Source organism: Hylobates moloch, unplaced genomic scaffold (genome assembly GCF_009828535.3).
Source record: "Hylobates moloch isolate HMO894 unplaced genomic scaffold, HMol_V3 SCAFFOLD_2, whole genome shotgun sequence".
Taxonomy (NCBI): Eukaryota; Metazoa; Chordata; class Mammalia; order Primates; family Hylobatidae; genus Hylobates; species Hylobates moloch.
The window spans coordinates 178150985-178167121 of record NW_026652277.1 but is presented as its reverse complement, the minus strand read 5'-3'; the positions used below and the strand labels follow the sequence as shown (position 1 = coordinate 178167121).

The window sequence follows — 16137 nt, the reverse complement described above, 5'->3', positions numbered from 1 at the left end:
GGAGGAAATCTAGGAAACTCTAGGATATGGCACAATGAGGATGGGTGGGACCTGCAAATAATTGGAAAGTGTTCTACCAGAGGCATCCAAATGCAATTAAAAACAAAACAATCCAAGCTGACCAAATGAAATGGCTGCTTGGAATGTGCAGGGGGCTCATGTGTGGTATTGTGCATTAGGTTTATTGCCCTGATGTACAGCTTTTGTAAGTGGAAGAGCGCATTGTATACCCCTTTCCTTTTCTGGGTGCCACATGCCTTCCCCACTAACCTGAAGTGCTCACACTCACCTCTGCATTCGTACTTGAGGTCTGAGAAATAGACCATTTCTTGAGAGAAGACAAATAGACCCAGCCGCCCGCCAGCGTAGGTTTGGTCATAGATAGGTCCTGAGTCTGCCATGACCTGTTTTCCTTCATGCACTAAGACTCTAAAAATGGTGTTTGAAAAGAAGAAAGAAAGAGAACATGAACTCTGTGAAGCATTCACCAGTGGTGGAAGGTCGGCTCCAGACACAAGCTGTGCAGGGCTTCAGTGCCCCAGGGGGCATCGCTGGCTTTCTCCTTTGGAGCTCCAGCCACCCCTGGTGCAGCACTGATCCAGGGCACGCCTTCCTTCTTGCAACCACACCATTGTCACAATCTGTGAGTTCACTTACAGTCACCTGGGCAAGGGCTTTAGAGGAGACTCTACCTTTGGTGGGGTGAGGAGGAAACTTCCCGCTTCCTGGGAAGACGCACCGGACTCTCCTTACTTCACCTTGTGCTAAAACCATGAGCTCACCAGCTCTCCTCCCCACTGTGGAAGCTGCGTGGGAACAGGACTGGATACACCAAGCCCCCGACAGGAGGATGGGGCATAAATGTGAATAAAGAGGAGGCCCCCTAGGGAAACGTTCCAGCCAGACCACAAGCCTGCAGTTCACCCACACAGATCTGCCCACTATTGCCAGGGACTTACACACTCCTGGCATCTGTACAGAGTCCGGCCTAATCTTGGTGCTTATTAACTTTGAAAAAACAAAAACACCTTGATTTTAAATTGACCACATTTTGTTTGAATAAAAATCAATTATAAATGCTGTTAAGCCAAGGGAAAAGATTCTGTTGGGCTAACCATGTCAAAACTTCATACAACCGTGTTTTAAATTCAGCCATTTACATCAACAGAAACAGGTACAAATCTAGTCTCCAATAAAGCACATGCTAATTTTGCAAAGATGCAGTTATTTTAATCGCAGGTGTTCTCCCCTGCCTGGGGTATTCATTAGGAGAAAATACAGTTCCCATCCCAAAACAAAGCAGATTGTATATTCTCCTCTTCAACCATTTTTAAAAAATACTTAATATGTAGTAGAGATGCAGGATAGAAAAGAGAAGGCAGTTAATGCTGAAGAATCCAGAGTAAAACAAAAAGTTAGAATTCACTCGAGCTTATTTGTCTATTAATGTTCAAACGTGCTGTCCGATGGGAAGCCCTTGGAAGAAATGCAGCTGTGCTGACCTGCCCTCACCTGATGTAGCCGGTCTTGGGCCTGTGAGTCAGGTGCCACCTGTAGGCTGTGTAGTCCTTCCAGCCAATGTTCCTGGGGTCGTGCCATAAGGTTCGCACCTGAGAGAGAACATAGCACTCTTGAGTGCCATGGGCACCCAGGGCCTTAACCACAGCTTCGTAACACCAAGGAGGAAGCAAAAACATGACTTTGTAAGTTCATGCTTAAGGCTCATGGTGCTCCATATCTCTCTGATGTGTTTATCATCCAAATCTCTACTGTGGATTGAAGCCCATGGACAGAGAGTGTGGCTCAGGGCTGAGAGCCCAGGCACCCGACCCTCAGATTCCTGGATTGAAGAGCCCAGGCACCTGACCCTCAGATTCCTGGGTTCATGTCTGGATCTTCTCTTTCCTTGATATGGGATGTTGGGCAAAATACTTAAAAGTTTTCATATTCAATTCTCCCTAGCTTCAATTTTTAAAACATTTTTTTCCTATTATATCTTTGATCATTATGTCCTATGCTCACTCCCTATCTCCAGAAGAGGGTAAAAGAGGTTTAATTTGTAAAAGGATTAGCAACTGTATTTAACTGGTAATTATCAACTGTGTTGAGTTGTAACCCCAGGCACAGCGTCTATAATAAAGTAAGATTATTAAAATAACTGTGCCTGGAGTTAAAATTAATAAAAACAAAAGTGGGGTCTCTGGATTGGGCTAGTCCTACTGAAACACCCCACAGCCGCAGTGGCGCAGAGGAGATACATGGGCCCGGCCAGCCAACCTCACCTGCCCCGGTGTGTTCCCCGTGTGCCACAGCGCGTTCCTCAGGTGCTCGCCCGTCCCCGTGGTGGAGTTCACCACCTTGAGGGACACGCCGGAGTAGCCATAGGCCCGCGTGGGCTGGTCCTCCCAGTAGGTCTGCGTCACCTGCTTCCACATCACCACGTAGAAGCGGCTGCTTGACTGGTAGCCAAAGACGAAGCCAGCATAGTCGTCGTCCCGGTCAGTGTTTACGTAGAATGTGCCACTGAAGTCCACGGACCCAAACTGGCAGAAGATTCTTTGAACCAACTTTCAGGTGGGGGATTGTACCATATATCCAGCTTGGTGACAAGAGAGAGTCACCTGAAAGAAAGAAAAGAAAAAAAGAAACAGGTTTCAGGCAATCCCCAGCTTGGCCCTGTGACCATCTGACAGTGGATGCCCAGTGGGCAGGGCAGGCTTCCCCCTTCATCCCACTGGGCTCTTTTACCATGAGATTAATGGAATTGAAGGGATTTTTTTAGATCCAACTTACAAGAGTTCTGAGAAGATTATGAGGTCCCATTGCATGGACCAAGTCTATAAAATAAAATGGCTTACTGAAATTTCAGAGACTTCAGAGCGACAGGTGCATGTACCTGTCAAGGTTATTTAGGCAGACAGTTTCACAGACCATGGAAGGATGGGGGCTTCCAGAAAGACCACATGGCATCCCGCCTGCATGATCTTAAAGTGCAGCCTGCATCCTCTATGGGCTCCTCCCCCGGAGCAATGCTGGCACCACCGCCATGTCTCAGAGACTCACCTACAGCGATGCCAGGGTCCGAGTTGGCCGTCTGAACCAGCTCCTTGCCTTGATGGCGAATGACCCAGTTGGGATCAATTTGGGTGGTCCCTTTGGGATCCAAGGGGACCATCTGGAAGTTCCTGAAGTCTGTCTCACTGATGGCATTGTTTTCAGGACACACATCATCAATATCTGGGACATTGTCATTGTCAAAATCATCTTTACAAATATCACCCCGTCCATCACCTATGCACAAAGAACCAGCAAAAAAGAAAAAAATAAATAAAAAAAAATAAAAAACACAAAAAACAAAGAAGCAAAGTCGGTGGTTTGCCATTTGCTTTTCTATGTCTGAGAACCATGAGTGCATCTTTCCCAGAACATCTAAGACTGAGTGCTTTGCGGTGTTTTGTGGATTCATGCTCTACAATCTCCAAAACATTTGACTTCACAGGAGCCTCAACTCTTTTCACAAAATTTTTGTGATAAATACACAGCAAAGGCCAGCATAGCAAATTCACATAAAGCCATTTCTCACTGTGTTCCAAACTAAATGCTGCAGGTATAAAACCTGAATGGCTGTCAAGTAATATCAACCTGCATTTCCAGCTTTGTGTTTGGATAGTTTCCTGAATGTCTGTTATTACTTTTCTTAGTCATCCTTGCTGTTTGTAGTCTATCTGGCATTAAAGCGGAACTCACACTAAAGTGGTTTTTCCTAGGGAGACATGGACTTCCGCTGTTTAGTGGGTCCTTGTCAAGTTTTCAGCGGGGTTGTGGCATGGTGGGAGTGGGGATGAGGTGGGCCTGGTGCAAACAGGGGGACCATGAATTTGCCACATGTGTCCAGTCTATCAATCAGTCTACGGCAATGACGATAACCTGACAGGCAGATTGCAACGTACTGAATTAGCTATCACATGGCCTGCTGTTTTAGAAGGAGCAAAGGCAAGTTGGATTGAATATCTCATAATATTCTTCAACTAGTTTCCGTTCTGTTCAAGAACATACTCCACCTACCACGTGGCAGGCATGTAGTTGGTATCAGGGCATTCTGAAATACTGAAGTGCTGCTCTGCCTGTCAGCTTCTCTCTGTCCCAGTCCTTCGCTGGGGAAAGGCTGCCTGGGGAGCAAGCCCCTGCATGCCTGAACACAGAGTCCAGATGAGGCTTGCTGTGCTCACTCTATCCCTTCATGCTGCTCGGGGAGAACCCAGGAGCTGCCCTTCTGATCCCAGCATCTCCCATGTACTTCTGAGTCATGCTGTCTCAGATGCCCCTCAAGTCCTTATCTCCATCTGTCAAGGACGTGGCTTCCAAAGAGAGCCTGTGTCAGCCAGGCCCCACTCCAAGTGAGGGCCACTTTCTCACAGCCTCCCTGGAAGCCCCAGAGCACAGCTGTGCCCTTATTACTCAGGGACGCTGACTTAGAGGACTGTAGCCCATCCAGCTCCTTCCTCAGGCCCCCGTGGCTATGGGCCACCTATTCATGCTCACTGCTGAGCAAAGCAGCTCTTCCTCTCATGATTCACACTCATGCCACTTTTGTTGGCTTTGCTTTCAGAAAAATCCTCCCTGTCCCCTGCCTGGCCCCATACACCAAATTCCCAATTCATCCTACGTTTGTAACCCGCATTCTCTCTAGGAGATCATCAGCAATCTGGAAGTTATATGGAGGCAGGGATTTCTCCTCCTCCCAACGTGCACACACACTTGAGGCAGCACACCTGTTGAAGGGCACACACACAGCCAAGAATGTGTTGAGCGTCAGGGCAGAAGAAACTCATATTGCATGGACCCACAGCTTTAAGAGGCCCAAAGTCACTGCCCTTTTCCCAGCAGCAGATTTAAGACGATCTCCGTGCATACATATCTCTGCCCTGGCAGGTTGCTCAGAAGCCGTTTTCCTCCACACCCATGAGCTGAGAGAGCACCTACCGTCCAAGTCCTCCTGGTCTGGGTTGAACACAAGCCGGCAGTTGTCCCTGTCATCGGGGACTCCATCGTTGTCATCATCAGGGTCACAGGCGTCGCCCTGGCCGTCTCTGTCATGGTCAGCCTGGTTGGCGTTGGAAATGTAGGGGCAGTTGTCCTGGTTGTTCTGGTGGCCGTCGTCATCTATGTCCTCGTTGTTGTCACACTGGTCCCCAACAAGGTCGTTGTCCACGTCGGTCTAGGGGATGGGGTGTGAGAGAAACAGCAGAGGAGCACCAGTTTGAGGAGGTGGAGAGGAACCAGCAGGACACGAGCCTGAGAGCCAGCCTCCTCGTCCTGCAGCACAAGCCCCAGGGCCATGCAGGGGCAGCTGGCCCGAGGTCACACTGACCCTGACGTCAGGACCAGCACTGGGGCCAGGCCCCGTGGTCCAGGAATCTCTCCACCCTCTGCCACCTCTCCACAGTAATTCACTTCACTAAAGGAAGACGCGCTTCTTCACTGGAATAGCATGAATTACCAAGTAATTATGTCTCTTTTTTACACCATTTGCTATAATGTATCCTATGAGCTGCATCAAGATAGCTGACCTCCCTTGTCTCTTTCAAACGCAAACCTGGAAATGAAGCCAATTCCTATGTTGGCATCAGGAAAATGGGGAGAGAATTCTGTGAAGACACAACCTCGCTCCAGCTGATGAGGTGAAGGCGTCTATTCATTTGGCCTGTGGCCACTGAGATACAAGAATAGTGCTGAGATTTGAGTTGAGTAAATGTTTTCAATTGAAATCACTGAAAACTCCATGTTATCCTGTCTTTGCGGAGCTCATGGAAAACTCCCAAGGCCCCATGGAGGGGACTGATGAGGACCTGAGACTCACCTGCCCACAGCTGCCCTCACCTGGTCAGGGTTGTGCACCAGGGGCAGTTGTCATAGTGATACCCCACACTGCCACCATCCACGTCCCTCTGGTGAGGACCCCCAACCCCACCTGCCCGCAGCTGCCCTCACCTGGTCGGGGTTGTGCACCAGGGGGCAGTTGTCATAGTGATCCCCCGCACCGCCACCATCCACATCCCTCTGGTGAGGACCCCCAACTCCGCCTGCCCACAGCTGCCCTCACCTGGTCAGGGTTGTGCACCAGGGGCAGTTGTCATAGTGATCCCCCACACCGCCACCATCCACGTCCCTCTGGTGAGGACCCCCAACCCCATCTGCCTGCGGCTGCCCTCACCTGGTCGGGGTTGTGCACCAGGGGGCAGTTGTCACAGTGATCCCCCACACCGTCACCGTCCGTGTCCCTCTGGTCAGTGTTGTAGACATAGGGACAGTTGTCTCGTTCATTGAAGACATCTGTTGGTATTTAAAGGGAGAAGAAAACAAAAACAAACCTGAAGGACAGGTGAGTTTAGAAAAAGCACATTGTTTTTCCTGTCACACGAAATTGCTTACAGTCACACTTTTATTTAATTATAATAAAAAGACGCCTAAGAATATAGTAAAATATAAAGACTATTAGATTTTAGAAGAACATATGACATATTTCATTACAATTCAAATTCTTTTCATTTGAAATAGAACCAACTTTTGGAGATTTCTGGGTAATGTTGCAGGAGGGGTAGTTGCATGTGCTGTTGCCATGTAAATCTGAGCTTGCTAAATTGCTTATTTCTCCCTAATACCCACTCAGAAAGTATGGGTTGAGTTCCTAGGAGCTTATCATCCATGCACATGAGTAGGAAAAAAACAATGGCAGAGATTGGCAGGGTTTTTAGATGTCATATCTTATTTTAAGAAATCTGAAAATGATGAGTTGCATTGATATTGAAGTTATAAAAATATAGACTAGCACTGAACTAAACAATACCATCAGTGACAGTGTCACAAATGACAGAGCAAAATGTTACACAGCAGAGAGTCCACAGGAGGAGCCAGAACTGAGCTGAGATGCTCGCCTTGCTTTGGTCAGGTGAGGTCTGGAGAAGGAAAGTAAGGAGCCCCTCAAAAATAAAAATGGAAGGGACTAGAGCTTGAGATCTGCATCCAGCACATCACAGACGCCACCTTGGATGAGGAGCCGAGGAGCCCCCTGGCCACCACGAGCCCTCAGACAGCAACCCACCACATTCCCGGAGACCGAGACGAGGGTGGAGGCAGAAATCAGTGGAAAAGATTAGATTGAGAAACCCGCTGTGAGACAGAACAGCAGGTTGGGGTGGCTCAGAAGGGGGGTGGGTGGCGCCGGGCTGGGAAGAGGACCCCATGAGGCGCAGTGCGGAGGAGCTGGGACCGAGCTCCAGCGTGGATGTGAGCCTGCCCCCAGCTCCTGCTGGTTCTACAGAAGCACTCGCCTGGTCTCCAGGCACCCCGAGAGAAGGGACAGCCGTGCGGTGATGGTGGCACTGGGTTGCAGAGCTCGCTTACCAAGGCCAGCGAACTCTCCGGGTAAAGCATCAACCGGGAGCAGTGGAAGAGGTAACCACAATACACCCACGTTATTCTAACTGAGCCCTGTGGGAGGAGCTTTCTAATACATAATTAGAAATAAGGGCGCAGAGGCAGTTGTCCCAGGACGAGGGCACAGGAGAGATCCACGGCTCCTAGAAGCTCAGTTTGATGAAAACATGTAATGGCTTCTTGAAATTTTTGAATGAAGGGTGAACATTAGAAAAGACACCATGAAGAAGCACGAGGCCCAGGACTGCAAGGCTGGCGTCAGAAAGAGGAGGATACCAAATGCCCAGCTTTCTCTAGGGCGGTCCTGTGGCTGGTGTCCCCTGACCCTCAGGAAAAGGCAAGGCAGGATGAGCATGGGCCCCTATGGGAATAACTGAATGAATCATTTAATCTTATAGTAGTGTAAAAATGAAAGGAGCTTATCAAAATTCAGAATAAAACATGAAGCTTGCAAATCCCTCCATTTGTGACCCTTAAAACGCATGCATTGGGCCAGGCGCGGTGGCTCACGCCTATAATCACTGCACTTTGGGAAGCCAAGGCAGGCGTATCACTTGAGGTCAGGAGTTTGAGAACAGCCTGGCCAACATGGTGAAACCCTGTCTCTACTAAAAATACAAAATTAGCTGGGCGTGGTGGTGCACGCCTGTGATCCCAGCTACTCAGGAGGCTGAAGCAGGAGAATCGCTTGAACCCAGAAAGTGGAGATCGCAGTGAGCCAAGATGGTGCTATTGCACTCCAGCCTGGGCAACAAGAGTGAAACTCCATCTCAAAAAAAAAAAAAAAGTGCATGCGTCAGAAGGAGCAGAAGCACCCACCGTCCCCGTCAATATCCACGGAGCAGGCGTCACCCTCTCCGTTGTTGTCTGTGTCGATCTGGGCAGGGTTGTGCACGTAAGGGCAGTTGTCACAGCGGTCCCCAACCTCATCCTTGTCATAGTCAGCCTGGCGGGGATTGAAGAGGAGCTGGCAGTTGTCCTGGAAAACCAAGAAAGGGAAGACTTTAACAAAGATCATAGGAATGTGTGTTGGGCCATTTAGCACTTGTAAGTTATGTACTCAAAGTTGATGAAAATCAATATAGAAATCAAACAAACACAAAAGCCAGTTAGGGCTGGACGGTGACTCACACCTTAAACCACAGCTGGGTGCTGTGGCTCACACCTGTAATCCCAGCTGGGCCGGGGCTCACACCTTTAATCCCAGCACTATGGGAGGCTGAGGCGGGCAGATCACCTGAGGTCAGGAGTTCAAGACCAGGGCCGGGTGCAGTGGCTCACACCTTTAATCCCAGTACTTTAAAAAGCCAGTTAGGGCCAGGCACAGTGGCTCACATCTTTAGTCCCAGCACTTTGAGAGGCCGAGGCAGGCGGATCACCTGAGGTCAGGAGTTCGAGACCTGCCTGGCCAACATGATGAAACCCCATCTCTACTAAAAATACAAATATGAGCCAGGCGTGGTGGTGTGCGCCTGTAATCCCAGTTACTCAGGAGACTGAGGCAGGAGAATTGCTTGAACCCGGAAGGTGGAGATTGCAGTGAGCCAAGATCATGCCATTGCACTCCAGCCTGGGCGACAAAAAAAAAAAAAAAAAAAAAGCCCTTGCCACTTTTTCAATATCAAATCATTTTATCATTATTTATGCATCTGTCTTTTGTTGAAAATTTGGAGATTGCTAAGGCAAAAATGGTACATGATACACTTCATGGTGAGGAGAGATATGTAAATATCAAATAAATGAATGGATTAGTGAGTCAGTCTCCCATCAAAGTCAGATGTAAGAAAGCAGTGAGTAAAAACTTGATCTATTCTTGCTAGAGCTATTTTGTGTACAAATACGTTAAACCATTTGTGTTTGCAGCAATTTTCTCAGAAAAATGGTAATATTTTAAATGTTGCCGTAAAGGCAAGTCTGTCACTCATGGTGGTGTCAGCCTTGCCCATCGCTGGCGCCTCAGCAGAAGGACAGGAGGTCTTCTATTTTTGTGCAGTTAAAATAGAAAAGATTATTCAAAACATTTCCGGCAGCACACCCTGGGCAGCCCCACGCACTGAGGTAAAATCCGCTTTTGCAAACGATTAACATTATTTTATAATGACCTTTGGGAACTGCTTGTGCACAAACGCTTGCAGGACAACGGCAGTTATGTTGACAAGGGCTGTTTGGTATAAAGCGACCTCCTGTGGACCTCGCTGCTCCTGGAACCCAGGGCAGGTGCGCGGCACAAGCCGCTCCTACCTTCTCATCGGTCACACCGTCATTGTCGTCGTCATCATCACAGGCATCGCCAATCCCGTCCTTGTCAAAGTCTTCCTGCCCAGAATTTGGCAGATGGGGGCAGTTATCCTGCAATTAGAGAAGGAAGAATACTTGGAAAAACATTTAGGAAAGCGCCTCTTTCAGGAATGCAGGTGAAATGAAACCAGCTTGGCGCTGAGGAAGGAAGCATGCCCCGTCTGTCCTCGATCTCAAGCGGGAGCTCAGAGAGGAGCCAGGAGGCCAGAGGCGCATGAATTTCTTCTCAACTCCTGCCCTGGAAATTATGTCACCACTACTCATGAGGGAGACCAAAGAAACTTGTGTTCGGAGCCCAGAATCCCAGTGAGGTTGCCAAACAACTGCAGAAACAAGAAGAGAATGACAAGGTATTGCTCTGAGAGAACATGGGAGAGAAAAGAGGCTTTAGTGGTGCTTTCCTTCCCACAGACTTCAGCTCATAAATCAAAGTGTCGAAGCTTATAAACGTTTAACCCTCACCAGCCAAAAGATCTCAAAGAAAAGAGTCTTTCAAATATGTATGTGATATGTTCAGAAACCAGGGCTGAGAACTTGAAATTATCTGCTAACTCAGCTCTTCACGGTGAGTGGGTAATGCATGTAATTGGGTAAAAAACTCCTTTCATTTCAGTCCAATTATACCATCAGTTAAAGCTGAGCTGTGCAGACACTAACAACTCAAGGGAATTGGAAATCCAGTAAAAGGTAGAGAGAAGAGCGTCCGTTTCAGTTTCATGAACACGTGTACAAGAGCCCCAAGGGGTGTGTCCTCCCCGTGGCTCAAAGTGCATCACTCGTTGAATCAGAAGACAGAACCTGGGGTCTTGTGCTGGAGCCAGAGTTTCAGCACTTACAGATTAAGAAAGGAGAGCATGTTGCTTGTCATGGAGGACATGGATCCCAAATGGGGACCCCTGGCAATGGGGAAGATCCAGCACCTGTGTGTCGGGTTAATATAGGAACGGGCACAGGGGTCCCTTGTCAAGTCTCACTTTTAAATCCTTTTGTGTATGTGTGTGTGTGTACATATATATAACTTTGTAAATTATGTACCATTTTCAAAGTTATTAAATTTCCATCTAAAATTCCACAATGATGGAAAGAATAATCAGGATATCTTCTAGCAGCACGGACTCAGCTGCAGCTGACCTTCTGAAATCAGGGGCTTCAGGAAGGGTAGGCTGGGTAACCAAGGGGTGTAACATAGGTTGGGATCAGTGCCTCATTGATTTTAAAACATATTTATGTTTTGTTTCAGTCAGTATTTGCCATCTTTAATCAAGAGGGACCGAAAGAGAAAATTAACACAAAATTCACAGGAATGATTAAACATTAAATAAATGAATATATTTATATTTTCAAATGATATTTTGTGTCAGTTTGTGGCATTTCCATGTCTGACTTTCTTAAGGCATAAAACTGCACTAAAACATTTTGGGGCACCCTGTGCGGTGGACTGAGTGGTGGTCCCCACAATGGATGTCCGCGTCCTAGTGTCTGGAGCCCGGGGATGTCACCTGATATGGCTGAAGTGAATTTCATCTTATATGGTAACAAGTGTAATTAGATTAAGGACCTTGAACAGAGAGGCTCATCCTGGATTATCTGGGTGGGCCCTAAATACAACCACAGGTGTTCTTATCAAACAGAGGCAGAGGAAGTTTCGGGAGAGAAAGGCACTGGAGAAAGTGGTGTGAAGCAGACCAGAGGTCAGGGTGATGCAGCCACCAGCTCCAGAAGCCCAGCGACGCCTGAGCCAGAGAAGCCGGGAGAAGCAGAGGGAGCATGGCCCGGCTAGCACCTTGACGTTGTGTTTCTGGCCTCCAGAGCTGTGCGATAACAGATTTTTGTTGTTCTGAGCCTCCCGGGCCGTGGTGTTCGTTCCAGCGGCCACAGGAAAGCGGTCCAGCCTGTGATGGGCCCCGAAGGAGCTCCTTCTTCCAGCCAGCTGAGCAGCTCCTTATACTGCAACACGCCTGGGCTTTGGGAAGAAAACCACGTCCTAACTCTTTCCAAGTGACGTAGCCTGGCCAGACCTGCCTGAGACACAATGGCCTCTGCACAGCCTAGAGCCGAGCGTGGAGCCGGCATCCTCCCTCTGCTCAGTTTCAGGTGTTACGATGCGCGCAATTGCAAATACGGGCCGACGCGCCTGCGGTTCTCTGTGCCCAGCAGTGGGCGGCGCCAGAGTGTGGCTGTGTCCACTAAGGACCCCCAGAAAGGGGACCGGGGGGATGCATTCAACCTGGTGATCAGGCAAGAGGCCTGAGAGACGCTCCCTCCAAATTTGCCGTGCTTCCAAATTCCCTGTGCTCCCCCTGCCCCCCGTCGACGTAGCGTCCCCGGCGCCAGGAGGAGGGCTGACCGCCGTGGCCCTGTGTGCCCTGCGAGCCCCGCGTCTCACCTTGATGCAGTGGTAGGTGGCGTTGGTGGCGCAGACCAGGTTGAGGTTGGGCCAGCCATCCAGGTCCGAGTCCTCCCCGCAGATGAGCCCGTCGCCCGCGTAGCCTGTCTGGCACTCACACTTGTACATGGGGTCGCTGAAGTGGCCCAGGTAGATGCACTCCGCGTGCTTGTGGCAGTTGTGTGTCTTGTCCTTGCATGGGTTTTCGGGCTCACACACCTACGGGGAGAAGGGCTGCGTGGTTAGCGACAGGCAGGACGATGGCTCCGGAGGCGTCGAGGCGGGGCGTTGGGCACCGCAGCCCCCAGCAGGTCCGGTCCCAAGCAGACCCAAGTCCTGAAGTGGGAAGGGCGTTCTGGACGTGCTCTTAGGTGACGTTCGTTCCTGAGGCTCTGTGAGTGACTCAGCCATCGTTTCTGAGCCTCGGCTGCAGCTCACCAAGGGATGTCGCTAACAGCGGAGAGGTTGCGGCCTGACCCTCACAGGCCCCGCCTGAGCACAGCCCCGCACCCCGCGCGGAGAGGAGCGGCCGAGCCGTGCAGGTGCTCAGCGTCCCCGGGCCAGCTCCTCCCAGGTCTCTCCTGGGCCACGCCACCCCTTCCTCTCCTTTCTCCTGCTTCTTTTCTGAACTCATCTGATTTTTCCAAAGCCTCGCGCAACACACAAGGAAGGCCGGCCTCGCGTACTTGCTTTTCCGTCTTGGCTGCTTCCAGGCCGACCCCGACGGGCTGGCTCCCTCTGTATCGGGGCGGGCAGGGCAGGCAGTGGAAGCCCGGCTGAGTGTTGACACAGCGAGGCACCTTGCTGGTGGAGAAGCAGACGTCGGGGACCAGGGCACACTGCGGGGACAGGCAGACATGAGAGGCCGCTCCCGACCTCCAGGGCGCCCACAGCCCAGCGCGGGGTCACCCACCTCGTCCAGGTCCTCACAGTGGGTGCCATTGCCCAAGAAGCCCACGGGGCAGGAGCCGCATGACCAGGACCCATCGGGGAAGCTGCTGCACTGGGCTCCCGGGAAGCAGGGGTTGGATAAACAGCCGTCTGGGTGGGAGAAGGCGGAGCAGAGTTCACCGCCCACCCTGCGCAGCACAGAAGGAAGCCCGCCCTGTGTGCCGTCAGACCCTCTGGGATGTCTTTGTCATCAAATTTGTCATCAGGAATACTCTGCTGCGATTCTGGATGATCATCAAGAGGCATCACCTCCAAGATTGCACTGCTCAGGTGGACGCAGTGCAGCGGGTTGCAGAAGCACGTGCACGTGATGACTACAGCCACGGGCCACACCACACAACTACCCACACGCCACTTCCCAGAACACACAACTGTCTACGTGCCATGTTCCACAACACACGACTACATGCCAGGTGCCACACCACAAACCTACCTACGCGCCACGTTCCGGACCACACGACTACCCATATGCCACCTTCCACACCACACAACTACCTACACACCATGTTCCAGACCATACAACTACCACGTGCCACCTTCCAGACCACACAACTGCCCATGCACCACCTTCCACAACACACAACTACACTCCAGGTGCCATACCGCACAACTACCTATGTACGACGTTCCAGACCACACAACTACCCATGCACCACCTTCCACACTACACAACTACCTACACACCATGTTCCAGACCACACAACTACCATGTGCCACATTCCAGACCACACAACTGCCCACACACCACCTTCCACAACACACAACTGCCTACACGCCAGGTGCTACACCACACAACTACCTACATGCCACATTCAAGACCACACAACTACCCATGTACCATGTTCCAGACCACACAACTGCCCATGCAGCACCTTCTACAACACATAACTACACACAAGGTGACACGCCACACTGCTACCTACATGCCATGTTCCAGACCACACAACTGCCATGTGTCACATTTCACACCACACCGCTGCCCACGCACCATGTTCCACACCGCACGACAACCTACATACCATGTTTCACAACCCATAGCTACTCACATGCCACATTTCACACTACACAACTAACTACATATTCCAGACCACACATCTACCCATGTGCCACATTCAACACTGCACAGCTACCCACATGCCGTGTTTCACACTGCACAGCCTATATGCCCTGCTCCAGACCATACAACTATTTACATGCCATGTTTCACACCACATAACTACCCACATGCCACTTTCCACACTGAACAACAACCTACGTGCCGTGTTCCAGACCATACCACCACCCATACGCCACATTCCAGATTGTGCAAATACCCATGTGCCACGTTCCACACCACACAACCACCCACGTGCCACCTTCCACACAACTACCACATTCCAGACCCCGCAACTACCCACATGCCATGTTCTACACTGAACAACTACCTACATGCTATGTTCCAGACCATACAACTACCCAGATGCCACATTCCAGACCACACAACTATCCATGTGCCACATTCCACACCATGCAACTACCCACACACCATGTTCCATACCACATAACTATCTACATGCTACGTTCCCAGCCACACAACTACCCACATGCCACAGTCCACGCCACACAACTACCCACATTCCACAGGCCACACCACACAACTACCCACACACCACATACCACACCACACAACTGCCCACATTCCACAGGCCACGCCACCCAACTACCCACATTCCACAGGCCACGCCACACAACTACCCACATTCCACAGGCCACACCACACAATTACCCACACACCACATTCCACACCACACAACTACCCACATTCTACAGGCCACACCACACACCTACCCACATTCCACAGGCCACACCACATGGCATCTTTTTTGTTTTTACATTAGAAATACAGGAGGACTGAAACACAGATGTTAAAAGCAGTTATCTTTGCATGTGCAACTAAAATTGATTTTTCTTTTCTGTGTTTTTCATCTAGTTTCCCAAAGTGTTTGTGTTTTCATCAGAATGGAAGCCCGGGTTTCAGCGCCCCCGCTTCCACCCCTCACTCACCCACGGGGCAGCTCCTCTTGTTGCACATCTGGCGCTCCTGCACATCCCCCACGCAGGCCTTCCCTCCGTACTGAGGCTCAGGGCTGTTGCAGACCCGGGTGCGCTCCCGGATCCCACCGGCACAGGTGACAGTGCAGGCCGACCACGGGGACCAGGGGCTCCAGCGGCCGTCGACTGCGGGGAAAGCCAACCGGGGGGAGCTCAGAGCAAGGCCCAGGGTGGAGAATGTGAGTTGGCCGAGTGACAGGGAAGAGCAAGTGGGACATGGTGTTCCCTATGCAGCCCCACATACTGGTTTCTCCCCAGGTTGGCTGACTTCAGGTCCGAGCGTGATTGCACCACTACGCCTGCTGCAATGGTGGATTCCGGGAGTGGTGCAGATGACAGTGTTTCCAACGGCTTTGCTGCGATCTCTTGGCCTCCAGAAGACAAATCATACCACCTCTTCTTTTTAATAGAATAATTTTTTAATACAGAGGGTCTCGCTATGTTGCCCAGGCTGCTCTCAAACTCCTGGCCTCACCAATCCTCCTGCCTCAGCCGCCCACAGTGCTGAGATTACAGGCGTGAGCCACTGTGCCCGGCCCCACACCACCATTTACACCGAGAAGCTCAGAGCTCCTCACCAAGTGTCCCTCTGCCATGGAGGGTGGCCTCAACTCAGAAGCCTGGTGTGACACCGAATGTCCTCATAAGCAGTTTCCATGAGGCGTGAGCACGGCTGAAGGCAATCCCTGCACACCCTCTTTTTCTCAGCACGTCCATGCACTTCCTGAGCCAGGCCTCCCTGGGGAAGCCCTCGATGCTTTGGGCCAAGTGCTCTGTAACTCACACCCTAGTCTGCACAGATGCAGGGAAACGCTCTTTCAGAGAAACACAGTTCTGTGCATCTGCGGCATCCTCTGTCCACACTCACTACTCAGTCCACACTCACTCCCCATCCACACTCACTCCCCATCCACACTCACTCCACATCCACACTCACTCCCCATCCACACTCACTCCCCATCCACACTCACTCC

At 50.7% G+C, this 16137-nt stretch overlaps 2 protein-coding genes across 2 annotated transcripts in view; one reads left to right on the top strand and one right to left on the bottom strand.

The window, feature by feature from the left end:
• Positions 1 to 230: 230 nt before the first annotated feature.
• LOC116477024 (thrombospondin-2-like) overlaps positions 231 to 16137 on the bottom strand; it is a gene marked incomplete at its 3' end in the record, with an annotated part of 18505 nt that continues 2598 nt past the window's right edge. Inside the window, exons 3-14 of the mRNA XM_058435738.1 lie at positions 15116 to 15389; positions 13035 to 13162; positions 12808 to 12960; positions 12122 to 12340; positions 9679 to 9786; positions 8257 to 8416; positions 6215 to 6333; positions 4984 to 5218; positions 3060 to 3291; positions 2283 to 2556; positions 1513 to 1610; positions 231 to 429 (exon numbers count right to left, since the gene is read on the bottom strand). Coding sequence (XP_058291721.1) covers positions 231 to 429; positions 1513 to 1610; positions 2283 to 2556; positions 3060 to 3291; positions 4984 to 5218; positions 6215 to 6333; positions 8257 to 8416; positions 9679 to 9786; positions 12122 to 12340; positions 12808 to 12960; positions 13035 to 13162; positions 15116 to 15389 — 2199 coding nt within the window. The remainder of the gene's footprint in view (positions 430 to 1512; positions 1611 to 2282; positions 2557 to 3059; positions 3292 to 4983; positions 5219 to 6214; positions 6334 to 8256; positions 8417 to 9678; positions 9787 to 12121; positions 12341 to 12807; positions 12961 to 13034; positions 13163 to 15115; positions 15390 to 16137) is intronic.
• LOC131382909 (mucin-4-like) lies at positions 13187 to 16131 on the top strand. The gene is made up of 2 exons (XM_058435709.1): positions 13187 to 15240; positions 15422 to 16131. The coding sequence occupies exon 1, from the start codon at positions 13383 to 13385 to the stop codon at positions 14286 to 14288; it is 906 nt and encodes a 301-aa protein (XP_058291692.1). The 5' UTR covers positions 13187 to 13382; the 3' UTR covers positions 14289 to 15240; positions 15422 to 16131.

What these genes read in the sequence shown, in the direction of transcription:
- LOC131382909 (XM_058435709.1), top strand. Translation starts at nt 13,383, where the DNA reads ATGACTACAGCCACGGGCCACACCACACAACTACCCACACGCCACTTC.